The 27,027-nt window shown below is 40.7% G+C and overlaps 1 protein-coding gene across 1 annotated transcript in view; it reads left to right on the top strand.

The window, feature by feature from the left end:
- The first annotated feature begins 18,188 nt into the window (after window positions 1-18,188).
- Window positions 18,189-27,027, top strand: part of EIF3A (eukaryotic translation initiation factor 3 subunit A) — a 38,028-nt gene continuing 29,189 nt past the window's right edge. Inside the window, exon 1 of the mRNA XM_072623904.1 lies at window positions 18,189-18,318. Coding sequence (XP_072480005.1) covers window positions 18,270-18,318 — 49 coding nt within the window. The 5' untranslated portion in view covers window positions 18,189-18,269. The remainder of the gene's footprint in view (window positions 18,319-27,027) is intronic.

The raw sequence follows: 27,027 nt of genomic DNA, 5'->3' as shown, positions 1-27,027 counted from the left end.
CTTCCCTAGAGAACTTAAAAAGAAAATGTTGGTGTTCTTTTGCAACACAGTTTGGCTTCAGTATCACCTGGAAGACCATGAAGTGTGGCCCATTTTTCGGACCTTACAATGTCATTCTCTTTTATAATTAAAGTTATATTGTCATCAAGAAGGAAAATGGCTAGACATACCCTATATAATGTCCTTCATCAAGCTCTCTCAGGACCCCATTCTCAGAAAAGATTGTAGGATGCTTATAGCTAGAGCTGCCCCACAAAAGGGCAATGTTGGTGAACTGGACATTTTGCATGACCTCCATTTTTATGACCCCAGGGTTTCAGCCCCTTCTCTGTCCCTACCTCCGTTCCCTCCATCCCAACTGCTATCCCCACTCCAATCTCCCCCAACCCCTCCTGCTGCTCCCTATCCTCCCTCAACTCTCCTAGTTTCCCATGCTTCCTCCTCCTTGACTACCCCTTCTTTCCCTTGGTTTCCCTTCCCTTTTCCTCTACCCCAACCCCTCTCAATTCCTGCCTCATTTGCCTTCCACATCTCCTACCCTGTATCTGCTCCCATGGCACCTCCCCACCTTGACCACCCCTGCTCAGTTAGTTCCCAGCCTTGAGTTTTGCTGAGGTGCCTCCCTCTGCAGCCATTCTCCTTGAGGTGACAGACCCTCAGACCTCAGGCCCCACCCCCTTGGCAGTGTCTGGGATATCTTCCCCTCTGATCCCTTCCCTTCCTCAGGTACCAGCTGATCTTTCCCCCTGCCAGCCCGATCCCTTGACCTTATAGCCCAATCTCATTCAGTCAGCATTCTTCAGCCCCTCCCTCATAAGAAGTGAGACTTTCTATCTCTCTAAATGAGCCCCTGGCCCCACATCACCTTCAAGGCATTTTCTCCCTAGAGAAGTGTCTGCCTCTAGTGGGACTATTAAAGTACATGTCCCTCATTCAGGTTAAAGAGAAACTAGGGAGATACTTGGAAGACCCCTCTAGATTTACTGAGGGTTTTAGGGACATATCCCTACGATTTGAACTTTCTTGGAATGATCTGCATATTCTTTTTTGCCTGCTGTACCACTGAGGAGAAGAGGAGAATATGGGAACATGCCCAAAAGTTTGGGGATTGTTTAGCTAGCAATGATCCCATTAAATACTCCCCAGGAGCAGCTGCTGTTCCCACTAGTGACCCAGGATGGGATTATCAAAAGAGTGAGGATAGAGGAAAGAGAGATCATATGGTACTTTGCCTGTTAGAAGGCCTAAAAACTGCATTTTAAAAACAAGTAAATTTTCAAAAGTAGGGAAATTACTCAGGGAGAAAAGGAAAACCCTGCCCTTTTTCAAGACCGGCTAGTAGAAGCTATTAAAAAGCATACAAATTTGTATCCTGACTCTATAGAAGGGGCAGCAATCCTTAGCATGTATTTCATTAATCAGTCTGCCCCAGATATTAGGAGGAAACTACAGAAATTGGCAATGGGACCCCAAACACCTCAGGCCCAATTATTGGAGACGGCTTTAGGAGTCTTTAACAAAAGAATTGCAACAGAGGAAAGAGAATGCAGGGGAAGGGCTAGGGACAGGAGGCATGCTCAATTCTTGGCTGCTGCCATGACCAGGAAAATATCCAGGGAGTACCCCTCCAGGGTTCCCCCCCAAGAGGGAGCCTCAGGGACCAACGCCAGTGGAACCGTGACCATGTGACCAGGAGGGACATTGGAGGAAAGATTGTACCTCAGGTTGGAAAAGTGGTGGAGCTGCCCCCCAGTACCCTGTCCTCCAATCTTCTCAAGACTTGGAACAACGGGAAAGCCTGCTGGCAGTGCTTCCACTTTCTCCACTTCTCTTGCCAAGTCCTAGGAAAAACGGAGGCTGAAGGTAAGGTTACCCACTTTAACACATCTAAGTTCTGTGCTTCATCCAGTTACTCTGGCCCTACCCACCCACTGACCCATTGGGTCATGGGCATGGAAGGGGATATTAAGGGATGTTTCCAGACATATCCCCTCCCCCACCTAGTTGAGAATCTGTTGTTTAAATGCCCCTTCCTTATGATCTCCTCTTGCCCTACCCCCTTGTTGGGAAGGGACCTGATGGTGAAATTGGGGAGCCAGTTTTCTCTAGTCAAACCTCCCATTTCCATTTTTCCTCTGTCTACCAGACCTCCCCATGTTCCCTTGAAAGTCTGGGAGACAGTCGGACCAATTGTTTGGGATCTGGGAATTCCTAGGCTAGCTACTTCTGCCACCCCAGTCTTGTGTTTGGCTCCCAGACCCTAAAGTGTTCCCCCCCCCATCTCAGCCAGTATCTGATTAAGCCTGAGGCCTAGGAAGGACTACAACCTTTAATTGAAAAATTCCTGAAGTATAAAATCCTTGCCCCATGCAACACTGCCATCCTTCCCGCAAAAAAAAAGCCTAATGGAGAACACTCACAATTTATTTTTGCCTTTGAATGGACTCTTCCTGGGGAATCAAGTCCAAGTCAGCTAACATGGACAGTCTTGCCCCAAGGGTTTCGAGATAACCTTCACTTATTTGTCCAGGCTTCAGGAAGGGATTTAAAGAACCTGAAGCTAGCAGATAGTAGCTTAATTCAATATGTGGATGATATTTGTAGCCCCACCTGGGAGGCTTCTTTGGCTGCTGCTACAGAAGCCCTTAATTTCTTGGGCACTCAAGGCTACAGGGTCTCTTTGAATAAAGTCCAGATGGCATGCCAGTCTGTAAAGTATCTGGGCCATGAACTCATGCCCACCTCGCTCTCCTTAACCTCGGAGAGCAAAAGCACTATCCCTGTTGCAACCACTAAGAAACAGCTTGGAGTTTTTTTAGGCATAGCAGGATTTTGTAGACTGGATTCCTGATTTTGGTTTTATTGCTAAATCACTTTATGACTCTACTCAAGGCCCTGACTTACTCCCTCTAGAATGGGGTCCAGATCAGGCTGAAGTTTTTGAGACTTTGAAAACTAAATTGACCACCACTCCAATATTAACTCTACTCAATTTAGAAAAACCTTTCACTCATGAAAGGAGAGGACAGGCTTTGGGAGTCTTAACCCATTCCCTGGGACCCGACCCCAAACCAGTTGAGGTTTTTATTTACTCAAAATATGCTTTCCTTGTTCTATATGCCCATGGAACAATCTGGAAAGAAAGGGGATATCTGACAGGGAAAAACTCCCCTATCAAACATGTCCTTCTATGCTTTCTTTTTGATATAATCACCTTAAATTCTCTCCAGAGAAATTGTCTTTTATGCCAGGGAAATTGTCTTTTCTTTATACTCCTTTTGTGTCTGTTTGGTCTGCATTTGCCTAACCTCCTTGCCAGGTTTGTCTTTTCCAGAGTGCAAGCCATCAACTTCCAGATGACTGCTCAGGCTACATACCCCTTGAACAGGGCTCCTCGAGACAGAGACAGCTCTATGCCCCTTGCCAACAGGAAGCAGTTTCAGAAGCTAGACTTTTGCCCTTTACCCCAAAAGAATTTGGGTCTCATCTGTTTGAGGGGGGAGTGATGGGGTTCAGACTCTGGGAACCTTCCTGAACTCCCCTTGAATCTCCCCACTTAACCTGGCCTTTCATACTCAAATCTGTTGCCCTTGGCCTAGCCTGGCCTTTCATCGTCTGTTACATCTTGATTGTCCCACCTAATTCCCACCCAAGCCCTCCACTGTCTGATACCTGTCACCCCAGTCCCATTGAGATCCTCCTTGGACTTCTCCTCAAGACCCTCCCTAAACCCCTCCTCACCCTAGACTACCAGACCACCCCCAGAAACCTCCTACAGTTTTTTTCTGTATTTAAGTTCCATCTTGCCTCCATGAAAGCACTCAGATTCAAACCAGCTCAGACTCTGTCTAGCAGAGATTCTATCTGGCCTGCTTGTTACAAATGCTTAGGCTCCTTAAGAGTCAACCCAATATGACAAATCTTCAATAAACTTTGTTTTTCTTTGGCTTTAAGAAGGCTTGTAGAATTCATTTGAGCAGGACCCGGCCTGTCTGTATTTCAGGGTCCCCATCACCCTGAACCTCAACAGGTCCTTTTCCCATTTTTATGCAGAAGGATTTAGGTTTAAAGCCTTAGTCAAGTAGCTCCATTTAAAACTCAATGAGCTTTTTAGAAGCCTGTCTTTTCAGAGCTATATTTAAAGAAATCAAAAATGAAAACTGTTCAGAACAAAAAATAAATTGTCCCAGCTTTTGGGGGGGAAAAAGATGAAGGAAAAGGAGAAGAAACAGTGGCATCCCCCAGTTTCTGTTTGAATTGACAGATTAGGTTCCCCAGAAGGCAGGTAATACTATTCCCAGACAACATGGTAAAAAACAGTCAATACAAAATATTCTCCTAAAAACCTGGTTCACACCTTGCCACAAATACACACAGCATCCATGGAATGAGTAAGCTTAAACTTAGACTATAATTGTAATGAGGCACACCTGTAAGAGATATGTGTGACAAGGTTTAACTCACAACACTTGATCTGGAAGTCCTCCTTTCTGTGTAGATACTTCATGCAGAACCCTTAGTGGTTATGGTGGCTGTTCATCCATTTTTCTCGAAGAGGACCAGTGACAATAAGGGTGATTTCTTGACTTGTGCACGAATTGGATATGAGTGAGGCACAGCTGCACAAAGTAGTCTCCTCCTTTAGAGTTCCTTGAGAGCTGGGACAGGGTTTGGTTTTGGTTTTGTCTTTATTTGTATCCCCAGAGTTTATGTGAGTGCCTGGCATCTTTTAGGCATTTAATAAATGCTTGCTGACTTGACTGCCTCTCCCTACTCCACTTACCCTCCTGGGGTTCCCCCTCCCTCTCCTACTATAATCTGTGGGAAGGCCTTGAAAGCCTTTGATTAAGAGAGCTACTTACTGGTCCCTCCTGTGGGAGGGAAGGAAGTGCAGCTGTAAAAAGGAATAAAAGCACTGAGCTTCTAATTGCCACCCTGAGAGCTGTTGCCTAGAGGCCAACCCCCACCTAGGGAGAGATTGCAGACATAGGGTCACTTCTAGAAAAGGAGATGGGAGAGGATTATATTTAATGCAGAAATAGAGTCCTAGGCTAGAAGCGTCATCTCGTCCTTAAAGACCCAGAGTAAAGAAGAATTAATGAAGATGTAGACAGACTAGCCTCTGTAACTTTGAGAGTTCAGTACTTGGCCACCTCTGTGCAGGCAGTATTGTTCCCACTCTGTTCTGGATCCCGAACTCAGTTCTTAAGAAGTTCACTTCTAAGGAAGCTTGCTTCTAATGAGAGGGGTTGTGCTTAACTCATTAAGCCCCCACCCAATGTCCTGGAAGGGGATGGTTTTATTTATAGTTTACAGACTACGGCAAGTACCAGAAAGGAAAGAGTTAAAAAAAAAAAGGTACTCAAAATTTCATTTGCATCTAAACAGGAAATTTATTCCTACTCATAAAACTACTGCTAAACATAGGACACTCACAAAGCATGTATCTGACAGAAAAAACAAACCAGTATTCAAAAACTTAACTATTAATACCATCTTCTGAGAGGCTGATAATTAAACTTCATCAGAATATAAAGCCATGTACAGACCAATTAATTGAATTTTGCCTAAGCATTGCACTGTCCAAACCACTTCTGGTACAAATGGCTTGAGCCAATCTCATTTTTGGTGGTCCCCTTCTTCAGTGCAGAAGCTTTTCCTGCTACCATCCCACTCTTCCTTTCATTGAACCCAGGACCTCCAAACCAATCTCAAACTCCCAAGGTCATCTGACAGCCTGGATACCTCACCTTGAGAACTGTGTTCAGTTACCTACTCAGGAAAAGAAGCACAAGGAGGAAAATACCATCAGTTTCTGGCCCAAGCATATCTAGTAGAGTCTGAGCTCTTTGTGGGCCTGGGATGGGAGAGGGGGAAGAAAGGGCACCATAGGTCTCTCCAGCTCTCTGTAAAAGAGAGTAAAAACACATTTGGGAGAACAATCAAAGGATTTCTCAGGGTTTACTACTTCAAATTGAAATGCAAAATCCTTTCTGAGCTGGGCCATCTCATGACCACAAACAATACCCCAAAACTCCATGTGATCCTGGGAACCAGGAGTGGCCACTCTGAGCATTCTCCATGTGGGAGGATGGCCCTGCTACATCATCAGAGCAGGCCAAAGAGGACAAGGGACTCAAATGTGGAGGACAATGTAGGCTTGAATTGGTCTGTAATAACGGTCTAGTTGGAGTGCAATTTATTGGTCGAATTTTCTTCGATATTTTGAAGTTCAGTACTTGTATTGCAAGTACTTTTGTATAAAAAATAGCAACATCCTAATGTATTATTCTAGTCACACAATTCTAGGTCATGTCTTACTAGATATTCCACCGGAGTTAAATTTCTGTAGCTGGTACAGATGTGTAGCAGTTTGTATCAGTTCTTTGCATAATCACCAAGTCCAAATTCCTTCTGTGTCACTCAGTGGAACAACGAGGTATCACTGTGGAGAGACCACAGGGCCTGGAGTCATAAAGACCTGAGTTTAAGTCCAGCCTCAGAAATTTAATACCTGTGTGACCCTAGGCAGGTCACTTATTTTCTGTCTGCCTCAGTTTCCTAAATCAGCATGGTGGTTGTCAGGAACAAATAAGATAACATTTATAAAAAGCACTTAGCACAGTGCCAGGCACATAGTAGGTGCTTAATAAATGCTGGTTCTCCTATGTCCAAGGGGCTATAACACCATGCATACCCTTTGACCAAGCACCACTCCTAGGTCTGTACCCCAAAGAGATAAAAAACAAAAAGGAAAAGGACCTATATATTCAAAAATATGACTAGCAGCTTTTTTAGTGGTTGCAAAGAATTAGAAATTGAGGGAATGCCCATCAATTGGGGAATGACTGAACAAGTTGTTGTCTATGATTATGATGGAACATTGTTGCGCTATAAAGCATGATGAAGAAAATACTTTCAGAGAAACCTGAAAAGACTTACATAAACTGATACAAAGTGAAGTGAGCAGAACCAGGAAAACACTGCACTAACAACAACAACATTGTGTGACCATCAGTTATGAATGACTTAGCGATTCTCAGCAACACAAAGATCCAAGACAATTCTGAAGGACCTATGATGAAAAATGCTCTAGTCATATTGTTGAATTCAAATTTTTAATCCATTATCTGTTTCTATCTTATGGGTAAATTCATCCCACTCACATTCTAAGCTACAATTACTTGTTGAATATTTTCCTCCTTCCTGTTTTTCTTCATTTCACCTTTTTACCCTATCCCTCCTCACTCCTCTGCTTTACTTCTACCCACTACTTTATTCTTCTATTCCTTAACCTACCTACCTCTCTAAGAGTCCCTCCCTTATCCTTTCCCCCTTCCCTATGCCCTTTTATTTCTTTCTGAATTTAGGAGACTTTTACATATATGTTGTTCCATCTTTAACCTATTCTCATGAAGAGTAAGGTTCTAGCACTACCCACCCTATGCCCTACAAGCTTCTTCTATATCAGTTTTTCCTTTTATACCTCCTCGTTTGTATGAGGTAATTAATCCTTTTTAGAATCACCTCATTATACTCAGCTCATCCCACACCTTTCTTTCAAACTACCCAAATAATGATGACAATCATGAGTACTGCTAATATTTTTCACATATAAGAAGTAAACAATTTAGCCTTATTGAGTCCTTTATAATTGGTCTTTAATGTTTACCATATATTTTTTCTGGACATGCCGAATTTTCCCCATAAGTTCTGAAGGTTTTGTTATATAAATCTGAAAATCTTTAAGTTTGTTAAATGTCCATTTCTTTTCATTCAGGATTATACTTTACTGGCTAAGTTATGCTTGGTTGTAACCCCAGTTCTTTTGCTCTACAAAATATAGTATCCCAAGATACTTCAATGTAATAAACAGCCATCAACTGGTTTTTACAAAAGGAAAAATGCTAATAAGGTATGTTGAGGATCTAAGTAACAAAAACATCTCTTAAACCAAGAGGCGCACATTTCTCTCTATTTGGTCCCTAGAGAGAATGGGAAGAAACTTAAAGTGGTTGATAGAAAGCACTCTCTCCCCAACCCCTACCCCAAAGCTGGGTCTGGAAATCCTTTTTCCCTATGAGGAATCCCCACCAAATTCATTTCTGGGTGTGACAAAGCTGATGGATGAATTGATGATCCCTTGCCTGCAGGACACAATGTCTTGGCTGCTGGATCAATTCTCTACTGTGCTGGGTCAAGTAGGTCATTCCTTATGGCTGACTGGTCACAAGATTTGGCAATAGCTCCTTTGGCTCTGGTTGCTAAGAGGAACTTGGATGGTTCTTCTGCTCTTTCAGACCTCCCTCACTTAAATCATGTCATCATCAGTTTCCTGATGTGAAGGTCCTCTTAAAAATGAAGGACAAACACAACAACAATATGTACAGCAAAAGGTTACTCATGCCACTACCTTTCCTCCAATCCAGAAACCCACAACATTTTTTCTTCTTCACTCAAAAACCACTAGAGAAGAGATCATTCATTGGCTCAACCTTATTGAATGCATACTCAGTTCTAGCTCAGCAGTCAGTCAGTTAAAAGGCTTATACTTGCCACGTAGCAGGTCACAGGATCTCTGAAATAGAGAGCAGGGATCTATCTGTTGCAGTGGTACCAGGCAGAGCCTGGTATTTGTGCTATAAGGAGAGGACCCTAATTGGCCAATTCCTCTTCTTACCACCACCCCCTCCCCATTACACATGACTCTAATTATGTAGTATGTAGTCAATCTAAAATACTGTAAGCTATTAACATCAAACACAGAAATCTAAGGTGGGCTTTAGCATTTCCTAGTTAATACCTTTTTTTAAAAAAATCATGTTTTATGGGTTACAAAATACTTTCTACCCAACAGTCCTATAGTACAGGTTAAAAGTACTAAAGTATTATTCCCACTTTTCAGATACAGAAGTTGAAGCATGCAGAAGATGGACTGAGTTGTCTAAGGCCATCTAGCTATAGAGACTTAACTCATACCTTGCTCATCTGATTCCAAGGCTAGTATTCTTAATTTTGTTCCCTCTCTTTCTCTGCTTTATTTTTTTCAAGTAGCAGGCATGAACAAATTAAAACAAGCAAACCCCTAAAACAAATCCCTTGATATGTATCTACATAGTCTGGCAAAAACAAATTTTTGCATTAGCCTTTTCTGAAAATGTGGAGAACATATCTTTATAACCTGGAGTGAAATGTTACATTATATCTACCAGTTCCTTGGTATCATAACTTTGGATACAGCAGAAAGTAAGGGGTAGGCAAGTTGCCTAAAGATACATTTTTAAATGATTTTTAAAAATTAAGTATGCATATTTTAATGCCAAAAAAATCTGTTTTTCACGCTCCTTAAATATTTTGTGATAAATCAAGTCAGATGTACTATACGAAGTGCTTCTAGCAGATAGTAAGACACAGGAACATCATTTTTAAACTCAGGAGAGAATAAATTTCAAACCTTGCCTAGAGCACACACATGACTTGTACCAGTTATGTCCTTGGGTGCTAAAAAATTCAGTGATAATCAGCAGAGAATAGTTTTACTATCTGATATGTTAAAAAGTTGCCAGGTTTATACATGTTAACCTTAACAGCTTTAATTATTTGGCCAATGTTATTATGTCAACAGTAACCTTTTGAATGGCTAAAAGGGATACAGAGAACATACCAAATGTCATCTCATCCTCATTATATCCAAAAGTGATCTCATTTTCCTCACAAACTTGTTCTTCCTAATTTCTCTCTCTTCAGAGACTTTTACTTTCATAAAACTTAGTCATTTTAATTCATGATTTCTGACATTTATATAAATCTTTAACGTTTGCAAAACACATCTTATTTTCCTCACAATACTCTGTGAAGTAAGGCATTATCTCAGTTTTACTAATGAGGAAACTGAGGCTCCAAGAGAATCCCACCTTTTATAGGAAGTCTTTCCCAATTCCCGATAATGGTAGTGCCTTCCCTTAATTGATCATCTCCCATTTGTCCGGTATATAGTTTGTTTGTACATAGTTGTATGTTGTCTTTCCTATCAGCTCCTTGAGGGCAGGAATTGCCTTTTGCCTTTCTTTGCATGCCCAGCACTTAGTATACAGTGCCTGGCACATAGTAGGTGCTTAATAAATGTTTACTGACTGACTGACACAGCTACTAAACGTTAGGGATAGTTTTCAACCCAGATCTTCCTGATTCCAAATCTATCACTCTATTCTACTCTTTTATCCCCCAAGTTGAGGAAATAGCAAAATTCTGTTGATTTTTCCTTTGAAATATCTTTCTCTTTTTTCTACTTCCACCTCCTTAATTCACATCCTAATTGCAACATTCCAGGATTCTCGCAACAGCCACCTAGATAATTCCCTGATTCAAGTCTCTGCCCATCTCTAAAACATCATAGATATTGTTATCAGATATTATTCTTGAATACAATTGCATCATTCTTTTCCCCACAATCTTTAATGGCTGCCTAATTTCTTCAGTTTAAAGTTTATATTTTTACATTTAGCCAGCATTCCAGGTCTCCTAAGGCTAAGCCTCCATCCCACTTCAACAAACTGATTTCTGACTCATCCCTAAAGTACGCCTTCTGCTCTATGCTTCATATAATCTGGTATGGTTGATCGAGATATCTTACAAACATACTGCACACTGTATTAATTTTTAGTTGTATACAATAGAATTTTAGATTCAGGAGGGAATTTTGCCTTTATTCATGTTGTTCCTCTTTGGTGGATTTTCCCCCCTAATTCCCTTTCACCTATATAGGTATTACCCATCACTCAAGAATCAGATCAAATTGTGTTTCCTCCATTGGGCCTCTCCTGACTTATTACATGGATACCACAATAGCTCAAGTTGGGGTAAGGAAGGTAATAGCTGTGAGTGTTAAGGGAGAGCATAGATTCAAAGACAACACTGAGATTTTGAATATGAGAGATTGGGTAAATAATGGTGCCATGGATGGAAATTGTGAAACCAGAGGAAGAGAATAAAATGGTTATTTTTGAAAGATAATGCATTCATTTTGACACAGGTTGGGTTTGAGGTGTCAGTAGGATTCTCCTTGAATAGTCACATTTGACATGGTCAAATCTTATTTCATCCTTCTTTCGTGTCATAAGAATAATTTCGTATATATGCAAGTGTCATTAAAGTCTTAGGTAGCAACAGATTAGTTTACCCTTATTTTCATGAAGGCTTACAGGATTTAGAACTGTAAGTGATCTTAAATATAATTTAGGCCAAACTGTTAATTTTAGAGATGAATAAACTAAAGGCTAGAGGGGTTATGGTTTATCCAAAGTCCCATAGGCATTAAGTTGTAGGACTAGGATTTGAATCCGAGTCTTCTGGCCCCTCTCCCACTATACCACACTGTCTCCTGTAGTATAATGAAAATTGTCCTTGTGCCTCTTGAAGAACTTTCTCCAGTTTTGAATATCTCTTATCTCTAGTTCCTGCTGATTCAAATGTGCCCTTCATTGCTTCAAGGATCTGTGATTTCATCAATGTGAGTACTCTCTCCATGGACTTAGATCAAAGCTCTGTTATATTGTAGTAGATAGTATTCAAAAAGTGCCTTTGGCCTAAGTAACCATCATTTGGAACTTAACATCTTGATGAACTCCTCCAAATTTAGCTAGGGTGGTTCTTGGACAACACACATGCAACCCTTTGCCAGGCATGTACTCAAAATTTTTCTAGCTTGAGTGGTCCTGCTAGAGTTTATACTCTACTTACATAGGCAGAACACAGGTTACATAGGTTGCCTTCATAGCATGATAAATAGGCACTGGAATAAGACTTGAGTGAAGGTGAGCACATTCACAGAATCATAAAAAACCTTTTAAAAATGGAAGGGGCCCTTAGAAATCATTGAGTCCAAGGCATAATTCCTTGAAAACATACCTGAAAAACAGCCATCCAGCTTCATTTCAAGCACCTCTAATCATGGGGGATTCACTCTCTTCCACTGTAGCCCACTCTTTAGCAGTAGCCTTAATTGTGGTGAAGGTGTACTAGGGGTGAGGAGCTTGTGCAAGAGCTGGAGAAAGCTCGAATGGCAAGACTGTGATTTGAGTGGTAGAAGGAACTCCCACGCAAGGAAACACTTTCTACAAATACAATTTGGCATCCCCTCTGCAAGTTAAGAATCTTGGACATTTGATCATGGTGGTGACACACCAAGTGACTTGCTCAGGTTCACTCAGTCAGAATGTGTCAGAGACAGGACCCAAATTCAGATTTTCCTGGCAACAAGGCCAGCTCTATGCTGCACTGCTTTCTAGGATTAGAATTTCTTATACTGTACTAAGTTAAAACCTTTCTTTCTAGAAATTCTACCTATTGCTCCTGACTCTATCCTCTGACCCCACATGGAATAAGTCTAGTAAGTGTTGATGAAATCCAGAGGATGCTAGGCCTAAGCATTTTCCTGAGCTACCTATCTAATAGCCCTGTCAGAAAAGAGTTCCTTGTTAATCATGTTTAAGATCTTTAACTGAAGCTTTAACTTATAAACCACACCCAAAGCCACAGTGCATGTCATCATGTTTATTCTGCTTGCCAGGTAATAGCTGGTTGCCTATCTTTGGTTATAACCTCCTAAAATCTAAAATAGAATTGGGCAATCCATGGCACATATACTGTAGAGGAGATGCCTTCATATATTCTGTGAAACCCAGGCCAATTGCTGCTGACATTCCCCTCTTCTTGTTTAGAGTTTTATGTCTGCTTGAGAGATGTACCCTTGCATCTCCATTCTCCCCTCACTTCTTGTCCCAGCCCTCCCCCCCCCGCTCCAGGAATGTGTGGTTGCAACTCCCTTTTCTGAGGTTGAACCATCGTTATATCAAAAGTATATGAGCATTCTATCTCTTTGCAACGTCTTCAGAAAATAATCAACAGACTAAAGGAGTATGGTGCTTCAAGCAAATGAAATTGTTTCTTTGACTATGTTTTATTTTCTTATTTTTGTTCTGTTTTTAGACAAGTAATTTTCCTTCTTTTATTGTTCTTAAATGTAATGAAATATTTATATCATGCCCATCTCTTTAATCTTGACTTAGTCATCACAGGCACACTGCTCTTGATCTTGTCCTATAAAACAGTTCCTACAGCCTCTTATTACTTCCTGGTGCTTTTATCTAAACTTCTCATTTATTTTTCTCAGGGTTGGGGGTGCCCACAAATACAAAATTATGGGTTCAGTTTTGGGAATTCTGTGAAGTCTGTCATATATGGCAGGAAAGACATCACATAAAATAAAGGTGAAGAAACCATACATAGTTCAATGGATTCTTGCTGTGATCCGTGTAGATCTCAACCCATTTGTGTCTTCTCACTGTGTGAGTCTTGCCTCCCAGCTTTCCACAAATATTCCACAAAGGCGCATCCCAATGAACTGAAAGTCTTCTCCTCCCTCATTCATGGGTGACAGTGCAGTGCCCTAGCTGTCCAAATATTCTTCCTTGTTCTCACATGACCAGTCTACCACTTTTGCAGTCATACATGCCTCTGGTGAGGTCTTTTAGGCTTTACAATATGCAAGTCGTTGGTCATATGCTGCACCCTACTTATAACAACCACCAAGCATCTTTCCATATTACCTGCAATTTTTATTCTTCTAAGACTGTGGTGTTTCATGATTCACAGCCATATTGCATCATGAAGAAAGTGCTGTCTTCGTTTGGAGCTGCAAGAACTGCAACATCAGAAGAGTTTTCAGAAATAGAAATTACAGGAGCAAAGAATTTGATCTGGAAACCCTTAGAAATCATCTATTCCAGTGGATTCCTGTTTGGTGGTTTGTAAACCCTTTTGGGGTTTGTGACAATAGTCCAAGAGGATCACACTTAACATTCGATAGTGGCACCTTAAGCAGTAAATAATCATTAAGCAGAATATCATATGTAGCATATTGAATGACCCTGGGGGTTCATAACATAATTTCATTGTTGTTGAAAGGGGTTCTTGGAATAAAACACTTTGGGAATCTAGTCCAATCCCTCTGTTTTACAGATGAGTTACAGTTTTAACTCTAAATCTGGTGCTGTCACAGGGGTCAGGAAACCGTACCCCTTGCATCTTGCAAGAAGTTCCCTTTCTCCAATTCCATTATGAATCATAGTTATTTCTCACAGTCTGGTGTGTTTTCTTCTCCAGCATGCAGGTGGAGAACCTTCCATAACTCTAAAACTCCCATAATTCTAGAGGATCAAAAGAGCAGCCACTTTTTCTCCCATTGTCTCAGGTCACTTTCATTTCCCTTTCAGACAACTGGTTGAGGTTATAAAAATTACCTGATATCGATTCCATAAACATAGAAGGAAGAGGGGGAGGAGTAAACCACATACTTCCTGAGAATTACTGTATACGAAGGAGAGAAAGACCAGTCAGTATTTCCTGGTACATTAGAACTCATTTAAATTTATTCATAACACATATAGTTGAAATAAACAAAACTTGGTTTGGAGTTGGAATTCAATTGAAACCAGCTCAGGTACCTATTTTCCCCTGGGTTTTGTGCCTGTTAGATTCCACTCTTTTAGAGTAATTCAACAAGCATTTAAGTCTGCTACATGCAAGGCACATAGATAAAAAAAGGAAAACAATACCTTTCTTCAAGAAATGTACATCATACTGCAGGATGTCAGGTAAATTAATTAAGTGCCTAGGAGAAAATTTGAGGGAGAGAGCAGGCACTCACTCATTGAACCTTTCCTAAGGTGGAGTGCTTGATTGGAACTTTGAAGGAAACTAGGGATTCCAAGAGGTGGAGGAACAAAGGATGTGCATTTTAGACATGGCGGACAGTTGGTGAAAAGGTGAGGTCTGACTATAATGTGTTGTATGACATTTAACAACCCATGTAATCTGTCTGAGCCTCAGTTGCCTCCTATGTAAGAGGAAGTTAATACTTATACAACTTACTTCACAGGGGAATTGCTTTTAGGAAAACACTTTGTAAACTGTCTATGAGCTATGATTACTATTTGTTTTTATCTCTCTAACACCAGCATATCACGTTCCTTTGTGACAGTTAGGTGACATGGTGAATAGAGAGCTAGATCTGGAATCAGGAAAACCTGAGTTCAAATCCTACCTCAGAAACATACCAGCTAGGTGAACCTGGGTAGACCATCTAATCTCTGTCTCACTTTCCTCATCTATAAAATGGGGCTGATAACAGCAACTGCTTCTCAGGGTTATTGTGAGGATCAAATGAGATAGTGTTTGTAAAGTATTTTGCAAATCTTAAGTCCTATAAAAAGCCACCTATTATTATTCATTAAACATAGATTGTAGTTTGCTAAACGAGATTGATATTATTTCCCAATCTGAATTGGAAAGGTTTCATTGTACCTTAGTTCTCTTGTTTCAATTACTTTGTATTTTGTTCAATGCAACAAACATCTAATGAATATCTCATTTGCCTCTCTAAGGGCATATGCTAGGTGTTTAGGAGGACATTCAAATTTAATTCAATTAATATTTATTAAGTATATGCAAAGCACTACTATACTATTCATTGGGGATAGAAAGATAACTAAAAAATAGCTCTTTCTCTCAAGGACCTTACAAGACTTCTATGGGATGTAATTTGTAAAAAGATAAGTAATAACAAACAAGGTAATTTGAGGAGAGAGCACTAAGAAGTAGGATCAGGAAAGCCTCCTGGGTAGGAGGGTTTGTAGCAGTCAACCCCAGAAGGAAGCTAAGGATCTTAAGAGGTACAGAAAAAGAAACAGTAATTCCCTTTTGTTTTTGTATCCCAAGCGCTTAGCTCTGTCTTTGTTCTATTCAGGTATTTAAGAAATGCTGATTAATTTCAGAAAGAAGAGAGCAGTGCAAAGGTTTGGAGGTGAGAGATGAAATACTAAGTTGGAAGAATCAATAAACTGTTGAACTGTAGCAGCATCCTTGATGGGAAGTAATGTGAAGTAGGTCTGGAAAATTAAGCTAGACCTAGACACACACACACACGCACACGCACGCACGCACGCACACACACACAGCAAAGGTCTTTCAACTCAAATTAAAGAGTCTGTATTTATCGTAAGCAGCTAAATAGGTGATTCAGTGGATACAGTGCTGGGCCTAGAGTCAGGAAGATTTCTCTTCCTGGGTTCAAATATGGCCTCAGAAACTTATTTGCTCTGTAACTCTGGGTAAGTCACAAGTCATAACATTACCTCTTCCTAAGTGAGTATCTGAATAGGCTTTGGCCTGAAGGAGCCAAGGTCTCCCATTGCATCCTGGGCCATCGCCAGTCATCCTGATGAACATCTGGTCACTGGATTCAGATGGCTCTGGAGAAGTGAGGCTGGTGATCTGCACAGCCCTCCCTCACTCAAAACAAAGTCAAGTGCAAGTCATGTCATCATTTCTCTGATGGCATGGCCTTCTTCAACAGTGAAGGACGAACACAACAACCACAAGCCTTAATCCACTGGAGAAGAAACTGGCAGACTATTTCAGTATCTTTGCCACGAAAACCCCAACAGCAGCAACATTTTATCCTAGAGCAGTGTTGTCAAATTCAAACAGAAATGGATCCCTGGCAGCATAATGACTTAGAAAACCACAGATTAAATTTTATCTCTGTGGTACTGTAATTTGATTTATCTTTGTTAAACATTTCCCAATTTCATTTTAATCTGCGTTTGGGCTGCTGGGGAGTTCCACCTCTGTAATTTCTAGAGCTAGAAGCAAGCTACTGAAGAATCTTGAGGAAATAAATAACACAATCATACCTGTGCTTTAGGAAAATTATTTAGCAGCTTTATGAAGAACTGAGAGGTGAGACTAGAAGCAGGAGATCAACTGGGAGGTTATTTCCAACTATACAAATGGAAAGAAAGGGATGGATATAAAAAAGATGCAGAAACAGAACCAACAATTGCAAACTCTGTGAATCAGTAGATGGTCTTGGAGATTTCCTGTGACAGAAAAACTAATCATTCTACCACCAGTTTGATGACGGCCTCTTCAAATTGAGCTGGCTGGGCCTCCAAACACATGTAGGCTGTTCCTCTAAATTCAGTGCCTTTCCAGCTTGGTAGGATCTTTCAGGAAAGGAATGATGGGCCATTCTTTTCTCTCTGCTTTCCACTGCTTCACAGTCACATCTCTAACTCTAAAGGCAACACTGAAGGAGGATGTTAGTGAAGGTCACCCAATATCACCTTTGATTTTTATTCAGGTACTTTAAAAAAAAGAGAATATTTTTATATTTCGTTATTTCACTCGTCCTTCATAATGTCCTTATTTAGCGCACAGGGCCAATATTATCACTCTCCCTTATTGGTGAGGAAAGAGAGACTGAGAATATGTAAAGCATAAGGGGCAGAGCCAGGTTAGAAACAAACGTTATCCAACACAGTCTAGTACTATTAAAAAAAAATTTTTTTAATTACCAATTTTTTTAAATTTTGAACTTATCAATGACCAAATAAAATAAGCATTGTTATACAATCTGGGACAGGGGAGAATTGAGAATGTAGCTACTTTCTGGCCACCGTTACTCACTATTTGGATATGGGCTTATTCACTCTCCCTGGGGAGCGGCTTCTACTGAAAAAAGGACTTGATTTCTTAGATTGGGGTAACAGAACCCGCCCCCTACAGGGGTATCACGGCCAGACCGTGAGGGGCAGGTGGCTGTCCCGACAAGGCCCTGGGGGAGCCTCGCACCGTTCCAGGAGACATAATAAGGCACCGTGGGCTTTCACAAGGGCACCCAAACGTACCAGTCTGAGCGGAAGCGCCACCTCCATCCACTTAATTGTTTAAAACAAGTTTCTCGGTGAATGGCGGCCTACGATCTTTTAAAGTGTCACAAAACCGAAAGCCCGCGCTTCCGCAGCCTGAGATCCATCCACGCTCACCCAGTCCCACGTGAAGCCGTCTGAGCCCGTCGGCCACGTAAGCAGAGGCGCATGACGCCATCACGTCAGCACGCAGCGCGGCGCGGGGATGGGGTCGGGCGTCCAACACTGCGGGCGCGCCGGCACATCCGGGGCCTGGGAGGCGGTGGCGCCCGGCGGGGGTCACGTGGGCCATTCCTTTCCGTCTCTGGCAGGCTGGGGCGCTGGCGGAGCGCGTGTTGCTCACCGACTCGTCTTCCCTTATCTCCGCCACCCCCCTCACCCGACCCTGCGCCCGTGGAGTCGGTGAAGAGGTCGCGGACGCGTACCCCGTCCAGGTCCGGCACAAGGAGCACCTCGTTGCCGCCGCCGAACGCCGCGTGAGCTGACCCCGCCGCCAAGATGCCGGCCTATTTCCAGAGGCCGGAAAACGCCCTCAAACGAGCCAACGGTGAGTGAGCCCGGGGCTGGCCGGGGAGAGTGAGGGGTTGTGCCAGGGTGCTAGGGACGTGCCGTCGTGCTCCGGGAGCTGAGCGGTTGCGGGCCTCGCCGCCGTCGCCTTGGGCCCCGGCGGGAGGCCCATCCGCGCCGGCCCCCCTCGCAACCTCTCCGGGCCTGGCGGGGCCCTGGGATTCCCCAGACCACGGGCGGTTGAAGTCCGGTGAACCGTCGCCTCCGTGTCCCCGCGGAGGTCCGACCTTGTGCTCGCCTCCCCCCCACCCCCCCATCACTGGGGCCTCCCCGCCCGCGTCTCCCAGCGCGGGCCGCCGCTTCCTCGGCCCTGCCCGCAGGCCTCGCCCCTCCCCCAGCCGCCTGCCCCGTCCCACGTCGAGGGAGCGCTGCCGGCCCGACCGGCTCCTTCCCTCGCCCGGGCCGAGCCTGCCTTCCGCGCGCTCCCTCGGGGCGGCCTTCCCTTCCAGCAGCCGCTCTCCCCTAACGCCGGCCTCCTCCGCGGGGCCGCCATCTGGGCCAGCCGGGCAGGAAGGAACATGGCTCCCGGGGACAATGCACGCGGGGACCGAGGCTCCACCTCCCGCGGGGGCCCCGACGCTGACAGCTGCCTTCTCCCCGGGTCTCGTGGAGACCCCCCCCCGAACCCTTGGGGCCTTTCCTCCTCCGGAATCCCCTTTTCTGTTCTTGGGGCCCAGTTGGTTTCAGGCCGTCCCCCTTACCTTCCGGACCCCCGCACTTGTTCCGTATGGAGGGTACTCGGCCTGCTTTATTTCCTAATTCTTTCCAAGCACTTGGGTGAACCTTCTCGCACACCTGTGGCTTGGCCCTTCTTTCACTGAAGGTCAGTAGAGTGTTAACAGTTGGAAGGACCTTTAGTAGTCCCCTAGTTCAAAGCTTATTTGACAGAGGAGGAAGCCGATTCCGAGAGGTGAGTCTCCTTACCCCGCACAATGAGTTCGTGGGAGAAGCTGATTCTAGAACTCAAGCTTCCGGACTGGGAGTGCGAAGCGCTCCCTTTATCATGCCGCTTCCCTCGTTCCCTGCCGCCCATGTGTGTCTTTCTTTCCATAGGAGAGTTGAAGAATTTATATTTGTTCTCCAAGGACAAGGATTTGGGGAAGGGTGTGGGACAGACACATCCCTTATTCAACTGTCAAAATAATCCTGCTTGCACACAGATCACTCTTTGGCTTAAAAACCTTTCACTGCCTGCAGTCTGGCATTGGAGGCCCCTTCATAACCTAGTTTCAGTTTACCTTTTGAGCTTTATTTAATATCTCATCGCAAACCATGAAGCTTCCTTGTCATCTTCCTCTGCATTTGTACAGATGGTTCCTCACATCTGGAATGTGTCTTCCATATGGCCACCTTGCTTGCAATAGCTCCTTTGTCTTCAGGGTCTATGCTTGAGGTGTCATCGCTTCCACATAAACTTCCTGACAGTAAACTGTCTATTTTTTAGTTTTCATATGCAAATTCTTTATTTCCTATACCAATTTCACATTCTACTTTGTATGATATTTTTCTGATCTTTATCTTTGCATCTCTGGGACTTCTGTCTCTGTCCTCCAGTCTTTCAGAATATTCTCCTCCTATATGTGTATTTTTAAAAGAAAAACACTTTGATTTAAAAATATTTGAAATGCAAAGCCTTCGGTATAATCCATGTTAATGAGCAAACTGGACCTGTTGTCAAGTGTAGTTAACTGATGGAGATGTTCTATAATTTTTGTAAGTTTTTTTTTAAAAGAAATCTGGCATAATTTAGTTCATCAATTTCTTTAAAGAGTTTCATATCCTTTGTGAATTGAAAATTGATGTTACTGACCTTTGATCATGTACTTTTGAGTAGTTTCAGTTGAACCTTGTGATGATCCAGTTTTTCTGACTGAAAGTGGTTGGGGAGTAGTAAGTCAGTAAACATAAGGTCTGTGATTGGGAATGCAGAAAGGAAAAAGGCAGTCCTTACCTTCAAAGAACTCATAATCTAATGGGGGAGGTAAGGAAACAAATATGTGCCAACTATATACAGGATAAATAGAAAATAATTAGAAGAGGGAAGGCACTAGAATAGAAGGAGGGTTTGGAATGGCTTCCTTACTGTATTGAATTTTCATTGGAACTGAAGGAAAGCCAGTAGTAGGCTGAGATGAGAGCAGGCCTAGGGGACAGCCAGAGAAAATTCTTGGAGCTGAGAGTTGGGGAGTGTCAGGGTGCACTATGGAAGGAAGAGTAAGGTTCAAGAAGACTGGAAAGGTAGGAGGGTTATAAAGGATTTTGAAGACTTGTCAGGATTTTGTATTTCAGCTGTTGAATAGGAGAGTACTTAGAAGTGTAGTCTATATCTGGAACACGTTTATTAAGGAATTGAACTCATCACTGATTTTATTAGCACCATACCATGGCCAACAACTGATAAATTATAGCAATTTTTGTGATGGTCCAAAAACAACCTTGATGAAATAATGTTTTAATTTATAATACAGAATAAAGGTTTTCTTATTTGTAAAATGAGGAGATTGATTAGATAAATTCAAAGACCCCTTTCTGTTCTTAAGCTTATGATTCTAAGATAAATTTAAATAGTTACCTTTTTAAAAGATTGTTAATTTTCTAACCTAATGAACCTGGTGCAGTCTCAGTTATGCAAAATACTGTTGTGCAAAATTCATGGTTGCTGTAAAACATTTGTCATTTACAAGGCTTTACAAATTTTTAAATATTTTGATTAATATATATGTGCTTCCCATGTGCTTAAAGGATACATTCATGATTTATGTGACCTGAATGCCAAACATTTGGTTTTCTTAGACTTTTTACTGATATCAGTTCTGTTGGTTACATAAAAATAGTTATTACAATATTCTTCTAAATATTAAGTGGTGGTTACATTGGTGGTCTTTGGAATTTTTTATTTGATGAAACTACTTTGAAATTATGTTTTACAGTACTTGAATGTGGATGCCACAAACTTAATTCTAGTTAATGTCAAAATTAAGAAATCTTGAATAAGAATATTAAGAGGGGGCATTTAAAAACTAATTTTGTGACTCCATTTGAAGAAATATGCAGTGGTGACAAGGTTACCTGAGGCAGCTCTATATACAGTAAGGATCACTGAATTATTAGAATAACTAAGCTTGTATTTTATTGTTAGTGAGCTTTCAAGTAACTAGAATTTAATGGAAAATAGGGAATTATAAAATACTGTTACTGCTATGCCCTTGATGTATTTTGACCCCTTGTCAAATAGAGAACAAAATAGTGACCCCTTGTCAAATAGAGAACAAAATAGTGTCATTACTGTATGTGTATAAGAAACTCATGTTGCATAGTTTGAAGACTGTGAATAAGATAATTTATTGAATATGTCCTTCAATTTCATGTAGTGAATTTGTGTAATGATTAACCTTTTTCAACATTTTGATTCCTGAATTAACAAACCATTGACAGTATCTTAATGTTTCCTAAAATTTCAGATGTTCATCTCTTTTACTTCTGCTTTATTTTGAATTTGGTAAATTTATAATAATGTAAATCTAGAATGAGATAATCAAACAAAAATCAGTAACACACTTGTAATTGCACTTTTTTTGATCATTTGTTCAGTGTAAAGCACCAACCAAGTTTTTTTCATGAACTTGTAAAAGCCATTTAAATTATGCAGAGACTTTTAAAATAATTAAGTGGTTGTGGTGAACCCACAACTTGAGCAACACTGTAACTCGGTCTGATCCATAAAAGAGCCTGTAAAAATGACACTTAAAAGTCCAAACTTAAAAGACTCAGAAAGCTAGATACAGTTTCAATGTTCTGATGACTGTGTTGTTTCAATAGAGAGCATAATAGTCAACTATTATTCCAATAAAGGTAGTCGAAAGTTAATATTAAAATATTTTAATTAAAATAGATTTAAAGGTATAAAAATAATGTTAAGATGTCTATGTCTATATTGTTTGTAGAGTCCAGTGTTTTTCAAACATCTTGTCATTTAATGTGATTTAGGAGATTCAGGAATGTTTTGTTGCTGTTGAATGCATTGCTTAGGATATCCTGCCTTTTACTCTGTGGTCTTCTAGCCTTGACTTCACTGTTTACAGACAGTATGGCTTGCATGACTTTAGGCAAGTCATTTAATAGCTTTGGATCTCAGTTTCCTCTTCTCTGAAATGCAGAGATTGAACTAGATGACTTCTCCAGTTGTAAAATTTTGTCTTTTTTCCCCGTCTCAACTAGATTGCAGGCTCTTTGATGGTGAATACTGTGCCTTCCTTATCTTAAATTCCCTGAAGTATTGCCATGCACTTAATATGTTTACTTGTATTGAATTAATCCCAAATGAAAGTTGGTGATTTGTAGTCTTTCCTTGCCTAATCAGGATACTTAGGATAGGAAGCTTGTGGGAACAAAATCATCTCAGTTAATTAAAGACAGGCAGTTATTATAGTTGTTTAAAGTTCAACTTAAGGAGATTTCTTTTTCAATTTAACAATAGCAGACATTTCTGTAGCTTAACAATAATAAGTCTTCATAAATTGATTAAAATTGGATTCTTTTCCAGGTTAATGCACTGGTTGCCTTAATTGGTCAGTTACTGAAAGAAAACATCTTGACAAGATATATTTCTTGTCTTTGCTTTTATCTTACTCTTTGCTAATCTTTCTGTTGCCCTATTTATCTGGAAATTCTGGTCTCATTAAAAAGCGTTTTTAAAGAGAACTTGACTTGCTTTATCTATCTTTGAGTTTAAAAGTGTGGTAAGAAATATGAAAGTTTTAAAAACTGAAGCAGTTATATGCTGGTGTGTTTTCTGAACAAGATTTCTTGAGAGAGTTAAAAAATAGGTTCTTATGGGACAATCTCTTGAGTTGATTCAAGTTTTTCCAAATTTTTTTCCCAATTACACTTGAGCCTTAGATTAAAAAAAACAAGTTTTTTTGTTTTATTTTGAAAGGAAATTATCCTTTTGAAAAGTATATTACCTGAGGTATATGTGTGTATACATTTGTATGAACAATATTTAGCAAATCTTAACTCACTAAATGTTAAAAAGTTTCTATATTAAATTCATGCATGGCAGTCTTTAGTTTTAGGTGTCTTCCGTGAAACTTGTTACATAATGGGACTAAGATAAGTGACCTTCACTGTCGGCACTTTGATCTCTTTGTGGTTAAAATGATTTTACAAGTACAATTGTATTTTGCTCATAGGATAGAGTAGTTTAGGATTGGATTAGATGATTTTTGTCTAAGGTTACTTTTAACTGTGATATTCTTTTAATTATGAATTTAGTTGAATTCAATGGATACCAGTTCATTTAAGAAAATAAACCATTTAACTCAAGGTACAGGTAGATATGGCAGTTTAACTGAACTGTTGTGAATGGGGTTTAAATGAGTACTGTGTTGAGGATAATGATAGTTTTGCTTTGTTCAGATAAAAAGCTACCATATAAAGTACCAACTTGGATTTTTTTTTGTCAAAGTGATTTGGATTTAGTTGGGAGTTTGAAATGGGAAAGTTACATCACAGAGGAGACATAGAATGATAGGTTATAGTGTGGCTGTCAAATCGATATTCCTAAATGGGAGAAAGTTGATAAGAAATGGGAGAAAGTTGATAAGAACTGTTGAAAGTCTGTTTAAATAAGAATTTTCTAAATTAAAAGTTGTCAGTTTCCCCTAGACAGAATTGGTGGGTGTTTATATATATGTGTGTGTGTATGTATATATATAATATATATATATAATGTTTAATTCTCTGAAATGCTGAAGTTGGGAGGTATGCCACTTTTGGGATGTAGTAATATTGGTTGTGAGCTTTTGAAACCAAGATTTGATATTCTTCCTATACAGTGTTACATGAAATGTTGGGGAAAAAAGAACATGATTGTCTGCACTTCACTGGAACTTCTTCTTACTATCTAGGCTCTTGTGATTTCAGTTTGTCCCTAAGAATTCTTTGTTTTCATAGTTTTCCAAAAGAAAGAATTAGGCATGAAGAATAAAAGAATTTGGGGAAGGAAATGAAAAAAAGATGGTGAAGAAGAGTGGAATAAAAGTCATGTTGAACAGATAAATTTTAAGTTTCCCAGGACACGAGGACCTGATATATGCTTTATAGAAAGTAGTTTATAGTGGAATGAACCTTGGTTTTGTAAAGAGAAAACCTCATTTAAAATACTGGTTCTGGCAATCATTAGCTGTGTTAATTCTGGGCAACATCATTTATTGTATCTAAGCTTCTCATCAGTCAGCAAGTATTAAGTGTCACTTGTCACTATGTGCCAGACACCTTGTTAAGCACTAGGGATACAAGTACAATGAATGAAACAATTTTACCCACAGTGAATTTATATCCTGATGGGGAGGAGACAAGTACATAAATAGGTACCTCTTAACTATAAAGTTAATCAAGATATATACAGAGTAGTTAAATACAAGGTAATTGAGAAGGCAGGGCACCAGCAGGTATGATGGGGGGGAGGGGGGCGGCGCAGGAAGAAGTTGAATCCTGAAAGGCTTTATGGAAAAGGACTCTAAGAAAAGGTAAGGAAGTTGTGATTTGTAGCCAAGGGAGAAAGCCTGGGCAAAGTGTTGTGTGTGAAGGAGACCTGATCAGTTTGTTTTCCAAAGTGTGGGAGGAAGAATGATGCCCAAGGAGAAATGAAAGATAAGTTGGGAACAGGTTGTATGGAGCTTTAAAAGCTTAAAGAGAGGGGTTTATATTTGATCTTAGAGCTAACAGGAAGCCATTAGTGTTGAGTAGGGGAGAGACATGATCAGATCTGTCTTTTGAGGGAGATTATTTTGGTTGCAATGTTAGGTTGGACTTGAGTGGGGAAAGATGAAACAGTGATACCAATGAAGAGGTTTTTGAAAAAATAATCTAGGTGAGAGGTGATAAGGACCTTGAACTAAGGTGAAAACTAGATTTTGAAAAATGATTTTGATTTATAAGATGGTACTGATTTATGATTTGTAAAGGTAGAAAGAACAGTATTTGACAATTGATTGGATATATGGGATGAAGGAGAGTGAGGAGTTGAGGATAATGATTAGGTTAAAACCTGAGAGATAGGAATGGATGGTGGTACCTTCAACAGACAGAGGGAAATTTGGAAGAGTGGAGTGTTTAGAGTAAAAGATAATTAATTTAGTTGTAGACAGGTTGAATTTAAGATTGAGATCTCCAGTTTGAAATGTTCAGTAGGCAGTTTGTTGATGAAAGACTGAAGCTCAGAGGAAAGACTGGGGCTGGATATAAAGAGGAGAGTCATTTTCATAGACATAGTAGTTAAGCCCAAAGCCCAGGAGAGTGTAGAGGGAAAAGAGTACCTAGGATAGAACCTTATGGAATACCTGAAACTAGGGGGGATGATATAATGGGTGATGAACAGCCAAGACCAAAAAAGAGGAGAGGAAGTAGCTAAACCGGGAAAGAGTAGAGTAGGAAAAAACCCATCATGTAGTATCTAGAAGAGGGTAATCAGTAGTTTCAAATATAGCAGGTTTTGAGATGGATGAGAGCTAAAAAGACCATCTGATTGACAATCAAAAGATTGTTGGACATTTGAGCAGGGGGCAGATCATGAAGGACTTTGAATGACAAACAGGATTTTATATTTGTTCCTGGAGTTGATAGGAAGTTTATTGGAAATCCTGGGTTTTAAGGGTATGAAATGGTCAGACCTGCATGTTGTGCTTTAGGAATAGCGATTTGACAGCCACACTATAACCTATCATTCTATGTCTCCTCTGTGCTATAACTTTCCTCCATCTTCTTGCCCTGAGACCACGGTTCTACTCCTCTATACTTTCCCAAGCCATTATGCTGTCTCTTATTTTCTTCTTTTTCTAAATATTTAGCTAGTTGCAATTCTATATTTAACATCTTTTCGCTTGCTTGTCATATTGCTGCCTTTCTCTTGCCAAATGTCAGCTTCAGGATTAGCCCTGCCATCTATGTCTATGGAAGGCATCTAACAATCATTTTGACTGGGTATGTTACAAATTTGTGTTACCTGATCTCATCGGACTCTTACTGGAGTAAGGCAGTCAGTCCCCTTTTATTCCTTCCTAACTGATATTCTGTCTTGTTCCCTACGGAAGCTATTCCAAACCTTTTCTTCCTTTCTTAACCCACCATCCCCCACTTCTCTCCTTTTTAAACTGAGAAACTTGCGTCTTTGCTGAAAAAAATTGAAGCCATGCAATGTGAGCTTCCTCGTCATTCTCTTAATCTCAAAACCTCTTCACATTATTTCTCGTTCTCTCCTTTTCTGCAGAGTCCAACAGAAGTAATCCTTATCACCACCCGCACCCGCTCACCCCTATTGTGAAATTGATCCCATCTCTCCTCCCATCTTCTCTAGCTGGTTACATCTTTGATTATTCCCTTTCACAAATCTTCAGCCTCTCTCTATTACTGATTCCTTCCTTGCTGTTTTTAAACATGTTTCAAGTATCACCTATCCTTTTAAAAAAATTTCACTAGATCCTATCATCCCTTCAAAACTCTTCCCTGGTCAGTTAGTTCAGCAACTTATTAGCTGTGTGATCTTTTCATGTTATTTTACCTCTCAGACATCTGTAAAATGGGGAGAATTATATTATCTACTTCACAGAACTGTGTTGAACAAACACAATAATATGAGTTAACTGTAAACTTTAAAGCACAATATAAGTGCTAATTCTCTGTCCTCTTC

Source organism: Notamacropus eugenii, chromosome 1, assembly GCF_028372415.1.
Source record: "Notamacropus eugenii isolate mMacEug1 chromosome 1, mMacEug1.pri_v2, whole genome shotgun sequence".
Taxonomy (NCBI): domain Eukaryota; kingdom Metazoa; phylum Chordata; class Mammalia; order Diprotodontia; family Macropodidae; genus Notamacropus; species Notamacropus eugenii.
The sequence above is the reverse complement of the archived record's forward strand: the minus strand, read 5'-3'. Positions and strand labels throughout refer to the sequence as shown.